This window comes from Bufo bufo, unplaced genomic scaffold, assembly GCF_905171765.1.
Source record: "Bufo bufo unplaced genomic scaffold, aBufBuf1.1, whole genome shotgun sequence".
NCBI lineage: Eukaryota > Metazoa > Chordata > Amphibia > Anura > Bufonidae > Bufo > Bufo bufo.
Window position 1 is genome coordinate 3552 of NW_024400677.1, and position 21447 is coordinate 24998.

General features: G+C 51.6%; 2 protein-coding genes across 2 annotated transcripts; both read right to left on the minus strand.

Annotated features, from left to right (window-relative positions):
- Positions 1 to 368: 368 nt before the first annotated feature.
- On the minus strand, positions 369 to 7589 carry ALKBH5 (alkB homolog 5, RNA demethylase). The gene is made up of 4 exons (XM_040413366.1): positions 6730 to 7589; positions 3504 to 3584; positions 2489 to 2629; positions 369 to 978 (listed from the first exon to the last, which is right to left on the minus strand). The coding sequence occupies exons 1-4, from the start codon at positions 7407 to 7409 to the stop codon at positions 792 to 794; spliced, it is 1089 nt and encodes a 362-aa protein (XP_040269300.1). The 5' UTR covers positions 7410 to 7589; the 3' UTR covers positions 369 to 791.
- A 4445-nt stretch (positions 7590 to 12034) lies between these two features.
- Positions 12035 to 21435, minus strand: LOC120984443 (unconventional myosin-XV-like). The gene is made up of 6 exons (XM_040413367.1): positions 21109 to 21435; positions 20692 to 20825; positions 19902 to 20035; positions 14791 to 14924; positions 14053 to 14193; positions 12035 to 12509 (listed from the first exon to the last, which is right to left on the minus strand). The coding sequence occupies exons 1-6, from the start codon at positions 21211 to 21213 to the stop codon at positions 12408 to 12410; spliced, it is 750 nt and encodes a 249-aa protein (XP_040269301.1). The 5' UTR covers positions 21214 to 21435; the 3' UTR covers positions 12035 to 12407.
- Between the last annotated feature and the right edge of the window lie 12 nt (positions 21436 to 21447).

A 21447-nucleotide genomic window follows, 5' to 3' on the forward strand; every position in this document is an offset into this window, starting at 1 on the left:
TAAGTATAGATGCCCAGAATTATTATAGCATGTGGAATGCAACTAATTAATAAAAACAGAGCTGTCAGGAGAGGGGACAGGCTCTTTAAAGCTGAATCAACCCTGGCAGAGATGGGAAGCAGCAGTCATTCTCCATCTGGCTCTGAAGTATCATATGTCTCCAACAACCCATGACAGCAGAGGAACCCCTTAACATTTGACATTTACATCCCGGCGTTTGGATAAACAGGGCCTTGGCGATTTCAGCAAAACAGAATTTAATTGGATAATTTACAGACAAATGGAGGCAGTACAGAATAAAAAGAAATCTGCTTGTATATTTTATTATTAGTGCTTATATTGCTAGAAATAAAACATCTGCATCGATCTGAAAAACACTGAAGACAGTTCCTAACAAATTTTTTATTATTTTTTGTAAGAGAAGAGAGGGTGACGTGGCGACCGCCGCTGCCTCGGGGGGACGGAGCACCCACTGGCTGGCGCCTCGTAGCTCTTATCCTCAATTTAGGGACAGGAAAAAAAGAAAAAGAAAAGGACTGAACGTCGTCAACCAAGACTTGGGTGAAGGTCTCCTACAAAGTGAGCGCAGGCTGCCACCGCAGCGACAATGCTGGGCTGGGGCAGCCTTGTGGGGAGCGCTGCAGACCGGATCCGGAACGTGGTGCATCGATTTAGAGAAGAAACGGGACTGGGGCTTCCAACAACGGAGTAAGGAAAAAAAAAAAAAAAAAGTATATATAAGGAGTTCCACAATCCAGCGAGCGGGGAGCAGAGTCCTTGGAAGAGTGCTCTCAGTGTCGCCTCATTTTCACCTTGCGGGCCGGGCTGTCCTCGTCCTCTCCCATATCCGTATAGTTGTCCACATAATCATAAGGCCTCCGCCAATAGTTCTCAGAGCTGAAGTTGCTTCGTCTCCTGGGTTTTGGTAAAAGCACAGACCTTCTGTTCTCCTCTTTATCCATTTCGAGGATGCGAGGTCTGTGGGGGGAGAGGCAAGATGGGGTCAGGTATATAACACGATCACACATCACACCCCATTAATCCTCTCCTCTACCATGAGGGTTGTCCCCCCCCCCCCCCCCTCCTAAATAGCTAATCACCTGCCGTGAGAGATGCATCTAGGGAGGACTAGGAACCCTTGCCCTTTAGTTCTCTATGAAAGATGAGAGATGACCCCATAGCAACGTCACAATGGAAACAGACAAAAAAGAATTCTGAAAACACCTTTAAAAAGGGGCCGTTCACCCCCTGGGCCTTTCAGGCAGAACCCCCAGCATGGCCAGAACTGTGGAGGTAATCATAATTCCCCGCCATTGAGTTCCAGCTATTTCGCTCCTCTGCAGATCTGGTCTCTCCTCGCATCAACATCTTCGGACATGTTCCTCCATGTGTCACATGACCCAGTGACATGATGCTTGAGCGACATGTCACCACTGCGGCAAGGGATAGGCTGCAGCGGCCACGTGACCTGCGTCAAATAAGTTGCCAGCGCCGATCTGCATCAACAGCGGTAGAGTGAAGGAGCTAGAATGCAGCGGCAGGGTCTGGCCACGCTGGCAAAGGGGAGCAGAGGGCCCTGGGGGTGAACAGCCACTTTAAGTTCACCCAGCACTACAAGCCGAGAACTGCCGTGCTCCTCCAGTTAAAACGCCCTATGAATTTGGAATAGGAACCCCCTACCCACAGGACAGGGGATAAGGGTCATTTGGGGTCTGACTGCTGGGACACCTAACAATCATGAGAATGGGGGCTCCATATTTCCATTTGAATGGAGTGGTGATTGTGCATGTCCGCTACCACACTGCCCCACTCAGACTTCTGCAGATGGCAAGTGCAATCACCACTCCATTTAAATAGGGTGGGGGCCCCTCTACTCTGCTCCAGCAGTCAGACTCCCACTGATCAGACGCTTAGTCCCCATCTAGTGGGATAGCCCCTTTAATCCAAGTATTCTCAGGGATTAAGGGGGTTCTCTGGGATTTTAATATTGATGACCTATCCACAGGAAAAGGGGCATCAATATCAGATCAGGGTCCGACAACCGGCATCCCCGCCGATCAGCTGTATGAGGCGACGGCGCCGCTCACTCTGGCGAGAAGGGTGAGAGATGGCAGATGGCACATGCGCACCTTCCCTTCATACAGCTGATCAGCTGGGGTGCCATGTGTCGGTCTGATATTGATGCCCCTATCCTGAGAAGAGGTCATCAATATTAAAATCCCAGAGAACCCTTTTAATATAGGAACTGGAGACTTACGAGAACAACGTCTCACGTACGCAGCTCTGCTGTACAGAGGCACGGCAGCACAGAGACACTGTACGATGCCATCATTTGGTGCCATATTATGTGCCTCCCCCTTCCCCTCCAAAAGATAAAAATAATAATAATGCTTCTCTTATATGGAGCTTAAAATCCACCAGAACAGCTCTGTAGGTGCTGTATGACCGGCTCCGTACCACTCAGCCCGTGTGCGATCCCTTCACTTACCGGTGAGCTGCGTCAGGGTCAGCCTTGCGGTGGGACCGCTTTGGTTTCAGGATATGTTGCCTGTTACTACCAGATAACCTCTCCGGGTGATGACCGCTGCTCATGGTCTTGTTTTCCAGACGCGGAGCTTCTGTTCTTGTTCTGTAAGACACATATATAATCAATCCCTGCCAATATTAACAGATTGCAGGCTAAAGAAAACTCATTGGGCGCCTTTGACTACAAAGTCTAAAAATCTAGGAGCCGTGGTGTTTGCAGGCCACACGTGGGACCATACGAGCCAGGTTTACACCCCAATACATGAGGAAGAAGTTCCAGCACACCCCCTACCACCCTACCCCACCGGCCATACACATTAGCTGTAAGCCGGCTGAGCATGCAGATTCCATCAGGACCGCATGACCATCTACAACGTGGGGTCTCCTGACTCTCGTCTGATGGCAGATCAGGCATGTTGGATTTTAACTGCCCGATCCTTTCATTCTCACTGCAGAGGAGTCTGGCAGCAGCTTTCTCCTTCTTCCCACTGAGAACTCTTACATTCTCTACCGAGCATGCGTGTGAATACGGGAATGGGATGGGCATCTTACGGGTACAACTGGTTTTGCCAATTCTCCTTAACCCTTCTCTGCCTGGGCTCAGTGGTAATCCCATTTGGGGGAACCCCTTTAACCACACTCGCACACTGAGCCCTCGCATCCAATGTCTCATGAATGTATCCAGGATGCCAGGACGGCGCGTAGTCACAGGATGCGTCACCCTCCGGTCCTGTGGTTTGTGGATTTCACATCCTGATCGTCTGCCTGAAGGAAAATTCTTGTTGTATAAGGCCCAGGTTCACTGATCCTCTGTTCGCCTCATCGCCCTTCAAGTAACATATGCGGCATGCAGGGGCACAGCAGGGGGGGGGGGGGGGGGGGGGCACACACTGCCTTGGCAATGGGCGTACAGAGGTGGGGCTGCAAACTGGAGTGAGTGAAAGCCGCGTTGCAGCAGAAACGGGTGAAGGACTTACTTCCTTAGTATGATGACAGCGCGGCGCTCCTTGATGTCCTGGGGCCGGATGCAGTGCGTGATCTCGTCAGCGGCGTATCCACTGCAAGAAATAGACACAGTGAGCCGAAGCTGCAGCGACACAGCAGACCGGCCAGTCACACAGCAGACCGGCCAGTCACACAGCAGACCGGCCAGTCACACAGCAGACCGGCCAGTCACACAGCAGACCGGCCAGTCACACAGCAGACCGGCCAGTCACACAGCAGACCGGCCAGTCACACAGCAGACCGGCCAGTCACACAGCAGACCGGCCAGTCACACAGCAGACCGGCCAGTCACACAGCATAATAGTGTGCATCCAAGTCGACTACAAATGTAAGAGGGAGTTCAGACTCAAGATGGCGGTGACTGCCCACCAATGCTCTGCAGTGGGGAGGGGGGCTGCTGGGTGGAGATAAGCGGCTGCCAAACATTTATCTCCTGTGAAACTCTCCCGTGGCTTTGTGTGGAAGTGCTAGTTATGCGATTTCCCTTTCGCTGGTCCTGCATTCCTTAATATGACGGGGAATGGCCAGTCAAGCAGCTTTCCTCTGCAGCAGCCCTGGCCTGTGGGCACTGAGTGACATATTACCCATCATGCACTGGCCCGCTCCTCCCGCTGGCACAGAGACCGGTGATACGATTTCACGCTTGCACCTTTCCAATTATGGACGAGTGACAAGTGGAAACCAACACAATGTGGGGCCCCCGGGGGCCAGCGTCCTCACAGGGCCGGGATAAATGAGGAAGGGGTGGCGATAACGCAAGGAACGCGGTCAGGGCTGCCGCACAAGTGCTCAAGGATGACCCCAAAATACAGGAGATCACACCGCAATTTAACCCCTTCTACAGCCGCACTGCCCTCCACAGTCCTGACCCACAACAAACGGCCCAATAGTGGTAAAGATCACCCCCCCCACCAGGACGAGGCTGGACCGGTTCTGGTTATAACCTAGATATAATCCGGCTTACGGCTAATCGCTGCGGATCAGCACTAAGAAGGTGAGCGACCCGTCAGGTTATGGGCGGCCGGTGTCCTTGTTTGGGTGTCAGACTGGCACACGCCATTCCCATATGATGCCTGCACTTCTGGGAACCAACACTTGGCAGCGAGGAAGTCCCGACACCTGGAAGACACATTAAGGGCCCCCTCCCCCACACGCGGGGGTCCGGGGCCAAGTCACTGACATTTGGCCGCCCTGTGACAGTCATGATGAGTCAGGGCAGGCGCTCCGTCCTGGTACAAGCATGCCAGCGGGATCTGGGGAACCGAAGACTCCACCAGGGCATTGCTAGGACTTGTGGTTCTCCTGCTGGTTACAGAGCTCTCATCCGATGCCACCAGGATCGGTCCTGACCAATCCCATGTTCCCTGATTAGACAGGCGGCATCAGATGTGTTTGGCAGCTGCTTATCTCCTCCGTCCTCAGCTGACGGGTCTCATCTACACGTCAGACCCTTCGCCACCTGTGTGCCCCGCGCTCTACTGCAGTGGCGGAGCCCCATATTAGTGTCGGGGGGGCAGCTGTCGGCTACGACTGGATTCAGACACCTGGAGCATGTGACAACCCCCCCCCCCCCCCATACTGAGCCCCAGTATAGGCTTGTGCTGCACAGGAAGGATTGTATCCCTAGAAATGCCATTAGTGGGGGGACCCCAAAGCCAATGAGGGGGGGGGGGGGGGGGGGAGACGAGGGAGGAACTACTACAAGTGCCAGCTAATGAGGAAGGGGGGGGGGGGGAGACGAGGGAGGAACTACTACAAGTCCCAGCTAATGGGGGGGGGGAAGACGAGACGAGGGAGGAACTACTACAAGTCCCAGCTAATGAGGGGGGGGGGGGGGGGGGCGAGGGAGGAACTACTACAAGTCCCAGCTAAGGGGGGGGGGGGGGGGGGAGAGACGAGGGAGGAACTACTACAAGTCCCAGCTAATGGGGGGGGGGGGGGGGAGACGAGGGAGGAACGACTACAAGTCCCAGCTAATGAGGGGGGGACGGGGAGGAGAGACAGAGACGAGGGAGGAACTACTACAAGTCCCAGCTAATGGGGGGGGGGGGGGGGGGGAGACGAGGGAGGAACTACTACAAGTCCCAGCTAATGGGGGGGGGGGGGGGGGGGGGGGGGAGAGACAGAGACGAGGGAGGAACTACTACAAGTCCCAGCTAATGAGGGGGGGACGGGGACGAGACGAGGGAGGAACTACTACAAGTCCCAGCTAATGAGGGGGGGACGGGGACGAGACGAGGGAGGAACTACTACAAGTCCCAGCTAATGAGGGGGGGACGGGGACGAGACGAGGGAGGAACTACTACAAGTCCCAGCTAATGAGGGGGGGACGGGGACGAGACGAGGGAGGAACTACTACAAGTCCCAGCTAATGAGGGGGGGGCGGGGATGAGACGAGGGAGGAACTACTACAAGTCCCAGCTAATGAGGGGGGGACGAGACGAGGGAGGAACTACTACAAGTCCCAGCTAATGAGGGGGGGGGGGGGGCGAGACGAGGGAGGAACTACTACAAGTCCCAGCTAATGAGGGGGGGGGGGGGGACGAGACGAGGGAGGAACTACTACAAGTCCCAGCTAATGAGGGGGGGGGGGACGAGACGAGGGAGGAACTACTACAAGTCCCAGCTAATGGGGGGGGGGGGGGAGACGAGGGAGGAACTACTACAAGTCCCAGCTAATGAGGGGGGGGGGGGGGGGGGGAGACGAGGGAGGAACTACTACAAGTCCCAGCTAATGAGGGGGGGGGGGGAAGACGAGGGAGGAACTACTACAAGTCCCAGCTAATGAGGGGGGGGGGGGAAGACGAGGGAGGAACTACTACAAGTCCCGGCTAATGAGGGGGGGGGGGGGGGAAGACGAGGGAGGAACTACTACAAGTCGCAGCTAATGAGGGGGGTAAACGAGGGAGGAACTACTTACTACAAGTCCCAGCTAATGAGGGGGGGGGGGGGGGACGGACGAGACGAGGGAGGAACTACTACAAGTCCCAGCTAATGAGGGGAGGGGGGGGTAAACGAGGGAGGAACTACTACAAGTCCCAGCTAATGAGGGGGGACTACAAGTCCCAGCTAATGAGGGGGGACCACGGGGGACTACAAGTCCCAGCTAATGAGGGGGGACCACTAGGCCCAGGCAGTGAGAAGAGGAAACAGATGCGGGGGGGACTACAAGCCCCAGCACGCTCCTCGGCCCGTTACCTGAGCACGGTGACGCTGCCCCGGCGGACCGGCAGGAAGAGCACGGGCTCGGACACCCGGATCGGCTTGAACTGGAACTTGCAGCCGAAGCAGAGCGCGGAGTCGCTGAAGAAAGAGACGGAGACGATCGGCCGCTCGAAGATGTGGATCGGGTCCACGTGCGAGACGATGCAGCCGCCGGGCTGGTAGTCGTTGATGACGGCGCTGTTGACGAAGCCCTCCGGGATGACGCGCTTCTCCACCAGGCGCCGGATCACCAGCTCGTGCACCCACTCCGGGACCTCGTCCACCTCGCCCTTGGGGTAGAGCCGCTCCTGGCCCGGGCCCCGCTTCTGCAGCTGCGCCCCGTACGTGTAGCCCTCCCCGAAGAAGTACTTGTTGCGCAGCGGCGCGCGGTCCACCGTGTGCTCCCGGTACAGCCCCTTGTCGGCCCGGGACACCACTTCGTCTATCTTGGCCTCGATGAGGGAGCACTCCTCCGGGGAGAAGAGGCGGACCTGGCGGATCCCGGAGCGCACCTTCCGGGCTTCTTCCTCCTCCTGGTCGGACAGCGCTCCCTCCTCCTCCTCCTCCGTGTCTGAGGCCGGCTGCTTTCGTTTCTTCATCCCGGAAGGTGGCGGGGTTTCCCGGGACAAGGACTGCAGCTTCTCCCGGAGGTCGGTATAACCGCTTACGGACATGGCTCACCCGGGGCTGGAGACGGGCATGGCCGAAGACTCAGTCAGTCAGGTGTCCGTTTCCATTCACCGCCTGGTTCCCTCTCATCCACACAACCGAAGAACGGCTCTCGGCTGCGCAAGCGACCCGCTGCTGTGACAGGCCCGGTCTGAGGGGATCCTTACGAGGATTGGTCAGGCGACATGCCAATCAAACTAGTAGGTGGGGCAACCGTGTGACGCAGAAAGCAACTGGAAGACCCAATGGATTGGGGCTGTCCTCTTAAGTGCCTGCCCCATTTACTGACATTTAATGTCTTTTATGTCCCTATAGGATAAAGAACATACACCGTCATTCGTTAATCGTGTCCAAATGCCATTGCTTTGGCCTTTTATTTGACGACCTTAGGCCTGAGAAATGTTTCCATAGGATCAGGCACACAGGGGCACCTTTTGTTTTGGTGCTCTACTATAGTGTCGACGTGACTAGAGTAACGTCTTACTGGGGGTGGAGTACAAACATGGCTGCAGGTCAGCAACTGGTGTACCAAGATGGCTGCTGAGGACCTACACCGGCTCGAGGTTCTTCTCCCCTATCATTGGGCAGGTGCTTAGTGACACGGCGACTGCCATCAGGACCCAGATGTAAGTCTGTCTATCCTAGTGCCTGCTAGTTATTGCAGCGCTAATGTGTTATGTACGCGACTAAGCGGAAAAAATATGATCTGTGTCTGATAGAGAGTAGTCACATATATAGTCCCAGCAAGAGAAAGAGAGTGCTTCTAGAAACAGTATCATCAAGAGAGTGCCCCTCATAAATAGTGCCAGAAAGAGAGTGCTCCTCGAAACAGTATCATCAACAGAGTGCCCCCATAAACAGTGCCAGGAAGAGAGTGCTCCTAGAAACAGTATCATCAAGAGAGTGCCCCTCATAAACAGTGCCAGGAAGAGAGTGCTCCTAGAAACAGTATCATCAACAGAGTGCCCCCATAGAGTTCTCCTAAAAAAAAGTGCCAGAAAGAGAGTGCTCCTAGAAACAGTATCATCAACAGAGTGCCCCCATAAACAGTGCCAGGAAGAGAGTGCTCCTAGAAACAGTATCATCAAGAGAGTGCCCCTCATAAACAGTGCCAGGAAGAGAGTGCTCCTAGAAACAGTATCATCAACAGAGTGCCCCCATAAACAGTGCCAGAAAGAGAGTGCTTCTAGAAACAGTATCATCAAGAGAGTGCTCCCCATAAACAGTGCCAGAAAAAGAGTGCTTCTAGAAACAGTATCATCAAGAGAGTGCCCCCATAGTGCAAGAAAGAGAGTGATTCTAGAAACAGTATAATCAAGAGAGTGCTCCTAGAAACAGTGTCTTATAGAGATTAGTCACATATATAGTCCCAGCAAGAGAGTGCCCCCATAAACAGTGCCAGGAAGAGAGTGCTTCTAGAAACAGTATCATCAAGAGAGTGCCCCCATAGTGCAAGAAAGAGAGTGATTCTAGAAACAGTATAATCAAGAGAGTGCTCCTAGAAACAGTGTCTTATAGAGATTAGTCACATATATAGTCCCAGCAAGAGAGTGCCCCTCATAAACAGTGCCAGGAAGAGAGTGCTCCTAGAAACAGTATCATCAACAGAGGGCCCCCATAAACAGTGCCAGAAAGAGAGTGCTCCTAGAAACAGTATCATCAAGAGAGTGCCCCCATAAACAGTACCAGAAAGAGAGTGCTTCTAGAAACAGTATCATCAAGAGAGTGCTCCCCATAAACAGTGCCAGAAAGAGAGTGCTTCTAGAAACAGTATAATCAAAAGAGTGCTCCCCATAAACAGTGCCAGAAAGAGAGTGCTTCTAGAAACAGTATAATCAAGAGAGTGCTCCTAGAAACAGTGTCTTATAGAGATTAGTCACATATATAGTCCCAGCAAGAGAGTGCCCCCATAAACAGTGCCAGGAAGAGAGTGCTTCTAGAAATAGTATCATCAAGAGAGTGCCCCCCATAAACAGTGCGAGAAAGAGAGTGCTTCTAGAAACAGTATCATCAAGAGAGTGCCCCCATAAACAGTGCCAGAAAGAGAGTGCTCCTAGAAACAGTATCATCAAGAGAGTGCCCCCATAAACAGTGCCAGAAAGAGAGTGCTCCTAGAAACAGTATCATCAAGAGAGTGCCCCCATAGAGTTCTCCTAAAAAAAAGTGCCAGAAAGAGAGTGCTCCTAGAAACAGTATCATCAAGAGAGTGCCCCATAAACAGGGTCTATAAGAGATTAGTCACATATATAGTCCCAGCAAGAGAGTGCCCCCCATAAACAGTGCCAGAAAGAGAGTGCTTCTAGAAACAGTATCATCAAGAGAGTGCCCTATAAACAGGATCTGCTAGAGAGTGCTCCTAGAAACAGTATCATTGAGAGTGCCCCCATATACAGTGCCAGAAAGATAGTGCTCCTAGAAACAGTATAATCAAGAGAGTGCCCCCATAAACAGTGTCTTATAGAGATTAGTCACATATATAGTCCCAGCAAGAGAGTGCCCCAATAAACAGTGCCAGAAAGAGAGTGCTCCTAGAAACAGTATCATCAAGAGAGTGCCCCCATAAACAGTGCCAGAAAGAGAGTGCTCCTAATAACAGTATCATCAAGAGAGTGCCCCCCATAAACTGTGTCCTCTACAGAGTGCCCCCATAAACAGTGTCTGCTAGAGAGTGCCCCAAAAATAGTGACAGCAAAACAGTGCTCTCAAGTAATCACAGTTAGAGTGCCCCCATAAACAGTGCCAGAAAGAGAGTGCTTCTAGAAACAGTATCATCAAGAGAGTGCCCCCATAAACAGTGCCAGAAAGAGAGTGCTCCTAGAAACAGTATCATCAAGAGAGTGCCCCCCATAAACTGTGTCCTCTACAGAGTGCCCCCATAAACAGTGTCTGCTAGAGAGTGCCCCAAAAATAGTGACAGCAAAACAGTGCTCTCAAGTAATCACAGTTAGAGTGCTCCCATAGCAGTGCCAGAGAGCTCCTACTTGACTGTGCCCAATGGACCTTGATGGACACTTGCCCTGGGCCCATGCGATCAGCGGGGCTCGCAGCCACCAGACCTTCACCCATTACACATGTAAGCCCCTGGGAATGTGGTAACATACATGTATGTGGTAGACGTGTGACATCCGTGTACACCAGGTTTCACTCTAATAACATCCGAATCTCTCTCTTGCCGGAGCCTCATACTGTAAATCTGGGCATCGGATCCGGCGCCAAGTCCCCTGACATGTTCTGCCGCTCTCCTTGTCCTGCTTTGAACCTCTCTGTTTTTCTCCTCCTCGCTGGCCTGCCAGTCTGATTAAGCCGACACAACCTGCTTCCCGATGCCCTGTGACAGGTTCACGGTTCACACAGAATCACCCTTTTGTCATCCTTTGGCAGGCCTGGAGCAACACAGGGTTAAAGCAGCAGGAACAGGCATGTGCCATTACCGCTGCACGGCTGACCCCAATCCTCGTCCTCCTGACTTCTCCAGGCCCGCTGCAGATCTCTTGTTCTCGGTATATGCCTGAATTGTGAAAATCCCATTGAAAGATTTCTTAGTTATATCCTTTCCCGGGAAAGCTGAGTGACATCCCATATGGCCGCCATTGCATCTCAGACAGAGGGTGTCACCCACCTTTCCCATCACCCCCCTTATTCTCACGATCGGTGGGGGTCCCAGGGGTCAGACCCTAACTGATCAGGTGCATATCCTGTGGTCGGGGATCAGCTCCTGGTGTTGCTGGTGCCACAGCCGGTCTAATGATGGCGGTATTTCCTTCCATGTATATAGAATAGCACTTGCCCTAAATTTTGGCCTCGTATTGAGGAAATCAAACATAGAAATGTAATAAAGTTTTGGTAAACATTTATTAGTCAGTAAATGTGAGACAATAAAATTACAACACAGTAAAAAAAAAAAATTACAAAATTGAATGTCAATTACTCAATGAAATACACAACCTATAAAACCAACAAAAAACGTTCAAAAATTGACTATAAAACAGGAGAAATGACTACAGAGTAGAAAATGGATATTTTTTTAAAGAGACAGTCCAAAATAGACCATTGTGATGTGTCAATCTCCTGTGTAAAGCCAGAACCCCCCTCCCCCCAGACATGAGACCCCCCCCTTTAATGTGCGAGAAACCATAAAACAGTTACCTATGCAATAAACCAGAAAAAAACTTCCTCCTGTGTGCGCTACATGGGTCGTACACTGTCAACCTATTATCTTCACGCTGTGTTCATCCAGAAGAAGGAAGATGGAAAGTCACTTGTGATGGGTGTAATTCCTAGAAATTAATATCTGCCTGCAGTCACCACTAGGGGGAGTTCAGGAGCTTTCTGCTTATAGTTTTCAGGGGTTTTCCAAGAATTTTTAAGTGATGATCAGTGGGTGCTGGGTGACACCCAGCACCCCCATCGATCAGCTGTTTGAGCCGCAGCCTTCTTGCCGCTGTGCCCAGGCAATGTGATGTCATATTCATCGGTCACATGACCTAGGTGCAGCTCAATCTCATTGAAGTGAATGGGGCTGAGCGCGATACCAAGCAGAGCTGTTATACAATGTATGGCGCTGTGCTTGGCAAGCTAAAAGAAAGCTGCGGCAGTACCGCCGATGCCTTCTGAAATAGCTGATCGGCGGAGGTCCTGGGTGTCGGACCCCCACCAATCAGATAATGATTTTTAAAAAAATCCTGGGAAAACCCTTTTTAATCAGGATGTAGTGAGCGCCCTCTAGTGGTGGCTGCAGGGAGACAGAATTTTATCATTGAACTCAATAAAGGTGGGATCCCCATCATCTCCAGTGATCACAACCTAACATGGTGGTGCCTATAAAATCATCCATAGGGCATGGAACCAACCTGAACTGGGGCCCTTCTATCTATGGGCCCCATAGCGGGTGCCCCTATACTGATCATAGCCTTGCTGTGATTACATCTAGCACCATGCGTGAGGTTCATACACGTACACAAATCTTCCACGTTTTAAAGTGCAGAGTGAAACCGTTCCGGCCATCAGAGCAGAGTGATCTCGCTGGGAGGGAGCGTAAGCCGCTTATCGCGACTCAGAAGGAGGTTTTCCATGTGAACAGCGACCACCCTGCACAACTCCAAACCCTGCAGGAAAAGGAGATGAGGTTAGGAGAAGCACTGAGAGTAATACGCCCCCTACAGGTGTGAATGGAGAGAATGAGCCTAGATGACAGGGCAAAGTCAGCTGAATTTGGCAATTTTGGTGGAACCAGATGATTTATCTTCTGTGTATAAGACCTCATCACGCGACCGTATCAGTTTTGTGGTCCGCAAATCGCGGATCCCGGCCGTGTACATGTCTCAATTTATTTTCCAAACTCCTCCGCAAAACGGACAAGAATGGGACATGTCTTATGTTTTTTTGCAAGACCAACACACAGTGTGCTGTCCGCATCTTCTGTGGCCCCGTTGAAATGAATGGGTCCGCATCTGACCCCAAAAAAATGTGGATCAGACGCAGACGAAAATATGGTCGTGTGCAGTAGGCGTAGGCGAGTGCAAGGATCAGCCGTGCTGGATTCCAACATGCCCCATCTTTTGTTCCCATGAGAGATAAGCAGTCTGGCAGCAGCCCCTTTCCATCTCCCCGCAACGAGCATGCATGTGTAAGGGGGGTGGGGGGTGGCCCCCTTTACGGTATATCGTCCAGGGCCCCCCACCTGACGGTACAGCTCCAGTTCTGATAATGATCCTAAATGATGAGTTTAATGAACATTAGTGAGTGACAGGAGGAAGCTTGGAACATACCCATAGGCACTAGGTGTGACTCGGGGGGTCCGCGGGTACAGCAGAGGACAGGAAGTGACATGAGAGATTGCATAGAAAGAACAGACAGATTATATAGACGTCATTCACAGCAGGAAGCCTTTACAGCAAATCTATCTGCGAGCCGCGACGCACCGCGATTAGATAGGACGACACCTTGTACAAGTAACCAAAGTGACATGAGATATTCTGCAGCTTTCTAATAGGCTGTACGATTCAGTTCATAGCTATTTTCAAGATCTCCGCTTGCTGTCAGTGAATACGATCATTCTTGTTTTCAATCCAGAGGCTAAACTCTAAAGGACTCATTTAGACAGCGGAACGAGTGCGGACCCATTCATATCAATGGGGCCTCAAAAGATATGGACAGCACACCATGTGCTGTCCGCATCCGCGGCTCAGTGGAAAAGATAGAGCATGTCCCATTCATGTCCGCAGTCGCGGACAAGAATAGGTATTTCCTACTATGTGCGGTCTGCAAATTGCGGATCCGCAAAGCACTACGGCCGTCTGAATGGGCCATTATCCTGACCTGGTAACTGCTGATAATGGCAGATTATCCAGCCCCCTGATCGATGCTCAGAAGAAGTTTCCATTCACTGACAGCATGCCGAGATCTTGGGAACGGGGAGAAATTGAAACACAAAGCATATTGGAAAGTTGCAGAAACTTTTCATTACGCAGCGATTGAGCTTCATTTATTGAAAGATACCCCTGGAACATTTACAGTCATTTCCGGATGTCACACAGAAAGCAGAGTTCCTTTACACAAGCAAGCACTGAATATTAGTTACACCACGGTTACGTTTTCTGACTCCTTGTTTTATATTGCACAGCGTATAACAGGACGCCGCTGCTTTACCTGCTCCAGCTGCAGTTGTGTTACCCGCTGTGACATCATATCGCCCAGCATGATGTCAACATAAGGGTAGCTGAATCCTGGCGCAGGGCGCTGGGTCCTAGTGCTCTGGATGTCCTTCATGGGGAACGTCACCATCAGCTCCTGGAAAACATTGAAAAATGTGAAACAAGATTGGAAATCGTATCCTAATGTTCGTAAATGTATGATCGTTTGGGGTCCCTCTGCTGGGGCCCCCACCTGTCACTGAGTGTGAACAATGCTCCATTCAGTTCTATGGGACCGAGATAGTGTAGCACTGTTCTGAAACCCATAGATCATGCATTTATCATTGTGTACTAGCCATCTCTGCTTGTTGTCAGTAAATAGAAACATCCCAAGGCAGAAAACCTGTTTTGATCATTTGCCACTGACGCAGGTGAATCTCTCATTATGGTGTGTCCGAGCTCTCTCTTGGAATTTGCTCCCTAGCAGTGTCAGTCGGGATCGGTTTTCAGCCTTAAGGTGCAAACAAGGATATTTCCATTCGCTGACAGCAATCAGAGATTTTTTTTTAAAAAATGATGTGAAATTGAAACACAATCTATTAGAAAGTTGCAGAAATGTTGGTGCAGTAATTAAGCGCAGTGCAGTGGGTAAATGTGGCTTTATACAAGCACCGTATGTGGCGGCATACGTAATACGGACCTATACGGTCATACATGTTTTGTGTGCGCAGACCCTTAGGCTATAGATACATACGTGGGTCTCTTTGTTGAGGAAGTTCAGTCCATTCTGATTGATGGCCAGGATACACGGAGAGATGACCATGTTGTTGCTGCAGCTCTGGATGTAGAAGAAGGATGAGCCAAACATGGGGAATGCACTGACCAGGCCTGCGGAGAGGAGACAAGGCGCCAGCAATGAAGAAAACGGATGACTGCGTATACTGTATAAGACAATTGCTCATAAAACAATTCCCCTTATTAATTATATATATAATGATTTTCTCGCCCATATTCATTGGGGGACACAGAGACCGTGGGTATAGCTATGTCCTCTAGGAGGCGCTGACACTAGATAAAGCTGTTAGCTCCTCCCCCGGCAGCTATACCCCCTCCAGCCTGGAGATTTTTTATTTTAGTTTATTTTTTTCCTTCCTTTTCAGATGGGACAACAGTGGTCGCCTCGCCTCCCTGTTCTCCGGGGTCGAGTTGCGCCAGTGCCGGTCACCCTCACTGCTGCCTCCCCCACAGAAGACAAGGTGGACCAGGGCAGCCTCGCCCCCCTGCATCCCGCCAGGCAAAGGGGTCACCTAGGTCCGCCAAAGAGAAGACCCTCCCGCCATACCAGTCTCCTGCCACTCCGGTGCCAGCTGCTGAGGAGGTGACCCTGCTGGAGATGGTGACCTTATAGGCCCACTTAGGGAGGGTGAAGTGAAGAGGAGGAAGATTAGGTGAGTTCACGGGACTAGGTGAGTATGTTAACCCCCTTCCCCACCCCCCTTCCTTCCTATTTGGCAAGCAGATGGGCTTCATTGTCAGCTCCCTACCCCCTCCTTGCCAGACATGGGACTTTATTTATCAAGCGCTGCCTTCACTAGCCCAGTTTTAACAGCCTCTTCCCTACCCCTCTGTGCCGACGGTACACGGGCACATAGGGGGTTAATGGCCATGTCCCACGCTGGCGCTACTAAACACAGCGCGCGACTGTGCGCACCGCTTGATCCGGATGCATGGATGGAGTATTTACAGACTAACGCTGATCTCCCCTTGCTTCCCAGCGATAATCCACCCCTGGAGGCTAGCGCCAGCACTGGGTCCGGGTACCAAAATTAGGCCCTGCCTTCACTCCGGCCCGCGCCACTTTTTCGACATGTGTGCGCAAGCGGCCGCATTTCTCTGCGGGAGGACCCTTCACTCCGGGGTCGGTTTGAATTCCGGGGAGGACTACAGTGATGCGCTGTGTCTGGTAAGCACGCTTGCAGCGTTGTCTCCGCAGCCCTCGGTGCTCCGGCCGTACTCATAATGTTAGGCCCCGGCTTGCGGCCTACTGGTCCGCACTCCATCCCCGGGGAGGGGGGCGGTCTGGCGCGAATTTCCCCGCCTTGCCTCCCCTCCCCCAGTAGCCCACAGAGCCCCACCTCGGCCTCAGGCAATTAACCCTTCCTGGTCAGCCATCTCTTGAGGCTGGCACAGGATTATATGGGTTCTATCTGCGGGGCTTTAATGTTGAGGAATTTATCTCCTCTGCCTCTTGCACAATTGAGGTGGGCATCCCAGTTTAAAAAAATAAAATAAAGTCCATTCGGGTCCTCCCCCCTCATTCCTCATCACTGCAGGACCCCCCAGTCTGTGTCAGACTGGCCCGTGTCCTATCACGGTCAAAGGAGGACCCTTCAGTTTTCCATTCACCCTCCGTGGTCGATTTGGTAATAAAGCGCTACCTGTGCAATCCAATGGTAGATCTCTCTATCTTTCCATTCACCCTCTGGGACCAATTGGTTGCCAAGCGCTGCCTGCGCAATCCAATTGTGTACATCCGGACCTTCCCAATCACCCTCCGGGGTCGTTTGGTTGATGAAACGCTGCCTGCGCAAATCCAATGGTGGACATCCGGACCTTCCCAATCACCCTCCAGGGTCGTTAGGTTGATAAGCACCACTAGCGCAATCCACTTGTGTGCATCTGGACCTTCCCAATCACCCTCCGGGGTCGTTTGGTTGATAAAGCACCGCCTGCGCAATCCGGTGAGTGTACCTCTAGAAGTTCCTATTCCACCCCTGGGTAGTTTGGTTGATAACTCCCACCGGCGAGCCTGCGTCTGCTATGGGCAAGATTCTGAGAGGTGAGACTGTACACAGCAAGCCAGAGCAGGATATATTTCCTCCTCGGTCACCTCCACACCCCCACCCTTCCTCCCTAGGGTCACGCTCAGACGCACCCCCCTTCCACAAGTGATCCACTACCGTGGGGAATGAGTACACATCTTGGATGTTGCACTTCAACTACGCCACGGCTATAGATGCCTTTGCTTCTTCTACAAGTGGAGCGTAGCGAGTATCGATACACGCTGGGGCCCTGTATTCTTCTAATGGTATTTCGGTGCCGCCAGTGGATACTGTGGCTGTTTCCACGTTGTGTCCTTTTCCTTCGGTGCCGGTTTGGAACATGAATATGACAACCTCTCTCCTCAGGGGGTTGCCCAGCGTCACTCATGTGTCCTAGCGTCCCCTATCTCCATGGTCCTCCACTCTTCCAATGTGTCTTCAACAATATGTAGTGCGTACACCATGGCACGTAATATTGTGCTTACGTTCCAGCAAGTCGAGTGTTACACTGACTCTATATTCCCTATCCACCATTCCTGATGTGGGAAGTGGTTGTGCTGGCACTCTGGTTTAGCTTTGGAGCGTGTTCTCCTCCGCTGGTGCAGATTTTACGCTGGTACTAGCGTTCGCAGTCACTGCAGTGGGGCATCCCCTCAGGTAAGGGTTCCACCCTGACGCTGGCTTGGTGGTTGTTCCTGTTCAACGTCCTTCCCAGGTGGAGTGTTGAAGGTTAGCTCTTCTTCCCTGGGGCAGTATGAGACCATGGCTTCTACCGGATTCCTCTAGTCTGCCCCTCAGTTTGTGCTGGCGGGACACGCTGCGGCTCCTACGGTCCTGGAGTAGCCATTACATACTCTGGCTCCCCCTGCACGGCTCCTTCGTCAGGTGACGGATTCTTCTAACGCCAAATTCGGTGGTGTACGCTGCATGGCCTCCTCCTTAGGCGGAGTATGGCACTGCCACTATTTTCCTTTCGTTTTCTCCTTCTCTGGCTCAGGGTTCACAGCCACTCCGCAAACCTTGGTAGCTCCTACGTTACTACTTCCCCTCATCTACGTTGATGCAGGGTATTGGTTCTGTGTTTTTTTCTTCCAGTCTTGTTGCGGACCAACTGTTGGGCTGTGACGTTTTCCATATCCCCCCTTCTACAGGTGATTCCTACCCGTTGGTCCTGGGTGTACTACCCGTATCTACAACTACCTCTCTTAAGACTTGACTAGTGACTGCCATGTCAGTCCGATGTAGTCATGCCTTTTCACTGCACATTCCGTGGCTAGACTACGAGACTCGCCACGCCAGGCTGAGCGGGGGTCCTGTCACGACTGTTGATGGAGTTTTCATTCCTGGAACGGAACTCCCCTTATATTCTCCTCGAGGCAGGAGTTTTTCTCTCATCTTGGTCTGGTCGTGCAGTGTTGCTACACTGTCAATGCACGGTCGCTGACGGAACTCCTTATCGTCTCTACTTCTACCTATCCAATGTATTCATTCCTTGGCTTGCGGTTGGACATGCCTCATTCAGGCGTTCTTTTCTCGGTAGTTTATCAGCCAGCTTCTCAGTCTCCCCACAAGCCTCTTCGGCTCGGGGGACATTGGTGGACCACTTACCGTTTCCATGGAGCGCTTCCCTTTAGCAGGGGTGGATCCTGCAGTTCTGGGTTTTTGGTTTAGCCCTTGGTTCCTTGATGGGCCAGGTTCGGCACTTGTATCCTTTTCCACCGTCCTCTGACTCACCCGGGGCCCATAATACCTTCCTTCAGGGAATGGTTCCTCCATACCGTTTTCCTTTACCGCCTTGGGATCTGAACTTTAGTCCTTTCAGCGTTCCGGAATTCTCCCCTTGAACTCTTGCGGGAGATGTCACTCCGACTCCTGTCCTGGACGGTAGTTTTTTCTTGTGGCTATCACACCCATCAGACGGGTGTCCGGGTTGGGGCGCTCTCTTGCAGAGAACCTTCCTGGTTCTAGGCAGGGATAAGCAGTTCTCCGGCCCGTTCTTTCCTTTCTCCCGACAGTGGTCTCTGATTTCCATTTCAATGTAGATATTGTCCTTCCATCACTGTGTCTCTCCCCTTCACACCCTAGGGAAAGGGAGTTAGACCATTTGGACGTCATCAGGGCTCTGACGTTTTATTTGCCGGCCTCCAGTTCCTTCTGGCGTACGGACCCCCCTTTTTTTTGTCATCCCGGAGCGTCCTCACAAGGCATTGGCGGCCTCCAGGGTGGCAATTGCACGTCTGCAATTGCTGAAGCATACTGCACCTGGGGCAGGGGTCCGCCCTTCGTTGTCTCGGCTCACTCCACCAGAGCGGTGGGCGCTCTTGGGCTCGGAGGATTCAAGGTTCGTCCGCGCAGTTGTGCAAGGCGGCTACTGCTCTCCTTGCACACCTTCTCTAAATTTTGCCAGGTGCATACTTATGCATCGGCGGGCGCTGCCTCGGGCCGCATAGTCTTGAAGGTAGCAGTTCTTAGTTGCCTGCAGGGGCGCTTGCTCCATGGGTCTGTGGTTTTCCCTCCCTGTGGACTGCTTTCGGACGTCCCACGGTTTCTGTGTCCCCCAATGAATATGGGCGAGAAAACAAGATTTTTTTAAAACTTCCAGTAAAATCTCTTTCTCGCTCTTCATTGGGGGACACAGCACCCACCCAGTATTGTTGTTCGGCCACAGTTGTGGCTGTTGCTGGTTAGAACCTGGTTCGGTTCTTGGCATTGTTGCTGTTCCACGTTATTTCGTTGGTTTGCTTCTCCTACTGCTTCTCACAAACTGGAGCTCTCTCTCCAGGCTGGAGGGGGTATGGCTGCCGGGGGAGGGGCTAACAGCTTTATCTAGTGTCAGCGCCTCCTAGAGGACATAGCTATACCCACGGTCTCTGTGTCCCCCAATGAAGAGCGAGAAAGAGATTTTACTGGTAAGTTATACAAAAATCTCGTTTTTTCCCCTATATGTTTTGGCAGCAAGAACGTGGGTTTCTGCCGCCTCTGTTCAGATGAATGAGACAAATCTGCTGCATGTGAATAAACCCTAAGCCATTTCAGCTCATACCTAAGAACTGCGCCCTCCCCTGGTGAGGGCTGAGGGGCTGGATCTGTTGCATATGCTGCATCACCATGTTCAGCCAAGACTGAGGCTTTACCACCTTGTAGTACTGACTGGGGATGTAGTCCTGCACCTCCCGACTGCAAGAAGAAAAGGACTTATGACAGAGCATGGCATCGTGGACTACAACCCCTATTGGCTGCATAACCCTGAAGGAATAGGCAAAGTTAGAGAAGAATCGGCAGTGAGTTCAAGAAAAGCAAGGAGCAAGGATCAAAATATGGAACATGTATCATAGGAAGTCAACTGTCTATAGGTAACTCTAACTGCATAGTCAGGATCAGCCATGCAGATTAGGGCTCATGCACAACAAGACCGTATATATTTTGTGGTCCGCATAACACGGATCCGCAAAAAGTACGGATGAAGTCCGTGTGCATTCCGTATTTTGCGGAATGGAACAGCCGGCCCCTAACAGAACAGTCCTATCCTTGTCTGTAATGCGGACAATAATGGGACATGTTTTATATTTTTGCGGAACGGACATATGGAGATGGAATGTACACGGAGTAACTTACATTTTTTTTTTAAATGAATGGGTCTACAAAAAAAAAAAAGGATCGGAGACGGAAAGAAAATACATTCGTGTGCATGAGCCCTTATTCTAATGTCAGTAGGGGGCGCTGTAATGTAGAGCTTAAATCTAGGAGAACCTGGAATCAGAAGCAGGATGACTATAAATAACGATCCTCCAGGTAGCGGAGACAAGGTGACATGACAGCAGAGGAATACGCACGCAGTAGGCAGGTAGACGCTGTCCTTGGCACGATGCTGCAGAGCTGCCAGTCTCGAGATCTGCTGAAACTGCTGCTCAGTGGGTTTAGCATGAGAAAAGACATTAAATAGTCCCTTCAAATAATCCGGCAACACCTGCAGAGAAAGAGGAACCCCGCATCAAAATCTGTACCCTATGTCTGTCATTATGCTGTACCCAAGTGTCGCCCTTTCTATGACACAATCTGGCACAACCGAAAACGGATCCGTCCTCCATTGACTTTCAATGGTGTTGAAGACGTATCCGTCTTGGCTATGTTAAAGATAAGACAAACGGATCTGTTCTGAACGGATGCAGACGTTTGTATTATCTGAACGGATCCGTCTGTGCAGATCAATGACAGATCCGCACCAAACGCGAGTGTGAAAGTAGCCTTACCTGGTTGTAGTGCATGGTCACATATAACTCGTTCTCAAACTTGAGTGGTTGCGCCCAGATGACGCGTCTGAACCAAAACATGTAGTTGGTGTCAATCTGCTCCATCTCTGCAGACACGTCCAGGATGTACTCTTTCCTGTTAATGGGCCTCACGTTTTGACCTGAAACGAGTCAATGAAGGACAGAAGCATTTACCAGAATCTATATGATGGAGACTCCACAGAACTCGGACATCCCGCTTCACTACTAAAATCAGGTGACTGGTTTACAATGCGGCCCAGAAGAGTCAGGCCTCATGCACATGGCTGTTGCCCGGCCGTAGCCGTATTTCACTTGACT

What these genes read in the sequence shown, in the direction of transcription:
- ALKBH5 (XM_040413366.1), bottom strand. Translation starts at nt 7,409, where the DNA reads ATGTCCGTAAGCGGTTATACCGACCTCCGGGAGAAGCTGCAGTCCTTG. An exon ending in GGCAGCGTCACCGTGCTCAG is followed by an intron (nt 3,585 to 6,729) that starts GTAACGGGCCGA and finishes TATTTCTTGCAG; the next exon opens with TGGATACGCCGCTGACGAGA. An exon ending in GCTGTCATCATACTAAGGAA is followed by an intron (nt 2,630 to 3,503) that starts GTAAGTCCTTCA and finishes TGTGTCTTACAG; the next exon opens with AACAAGAACAGAAGCTCCGC.
- LOC120984443 (XM_040413367.1), bottom strand. Translation starts at nt 21,213, where the DNA reads ATGGAGCAGATTGACACCAACTACATGTTTTGGTTCAGACGCGTCATC. An exon ending in GGGGAGGGCGCAGTTCTTAG is followed by an intron (nt 14,925 to 19,901) that starts GTATGAGCTGAA and finishes TCCTCTCCGCAG; the next exon opens with GCCTGGTCAGTGCATTCCCC. An exon ending in TCCTCAACAAAGAGACCCAC is followed by an intron (nt 14,194 to 14,790) that starts GTATGTATCTAT and finishes AATGTTTTCCAG; the next exon opens with GAGCTGATGGTGACGTTCCC.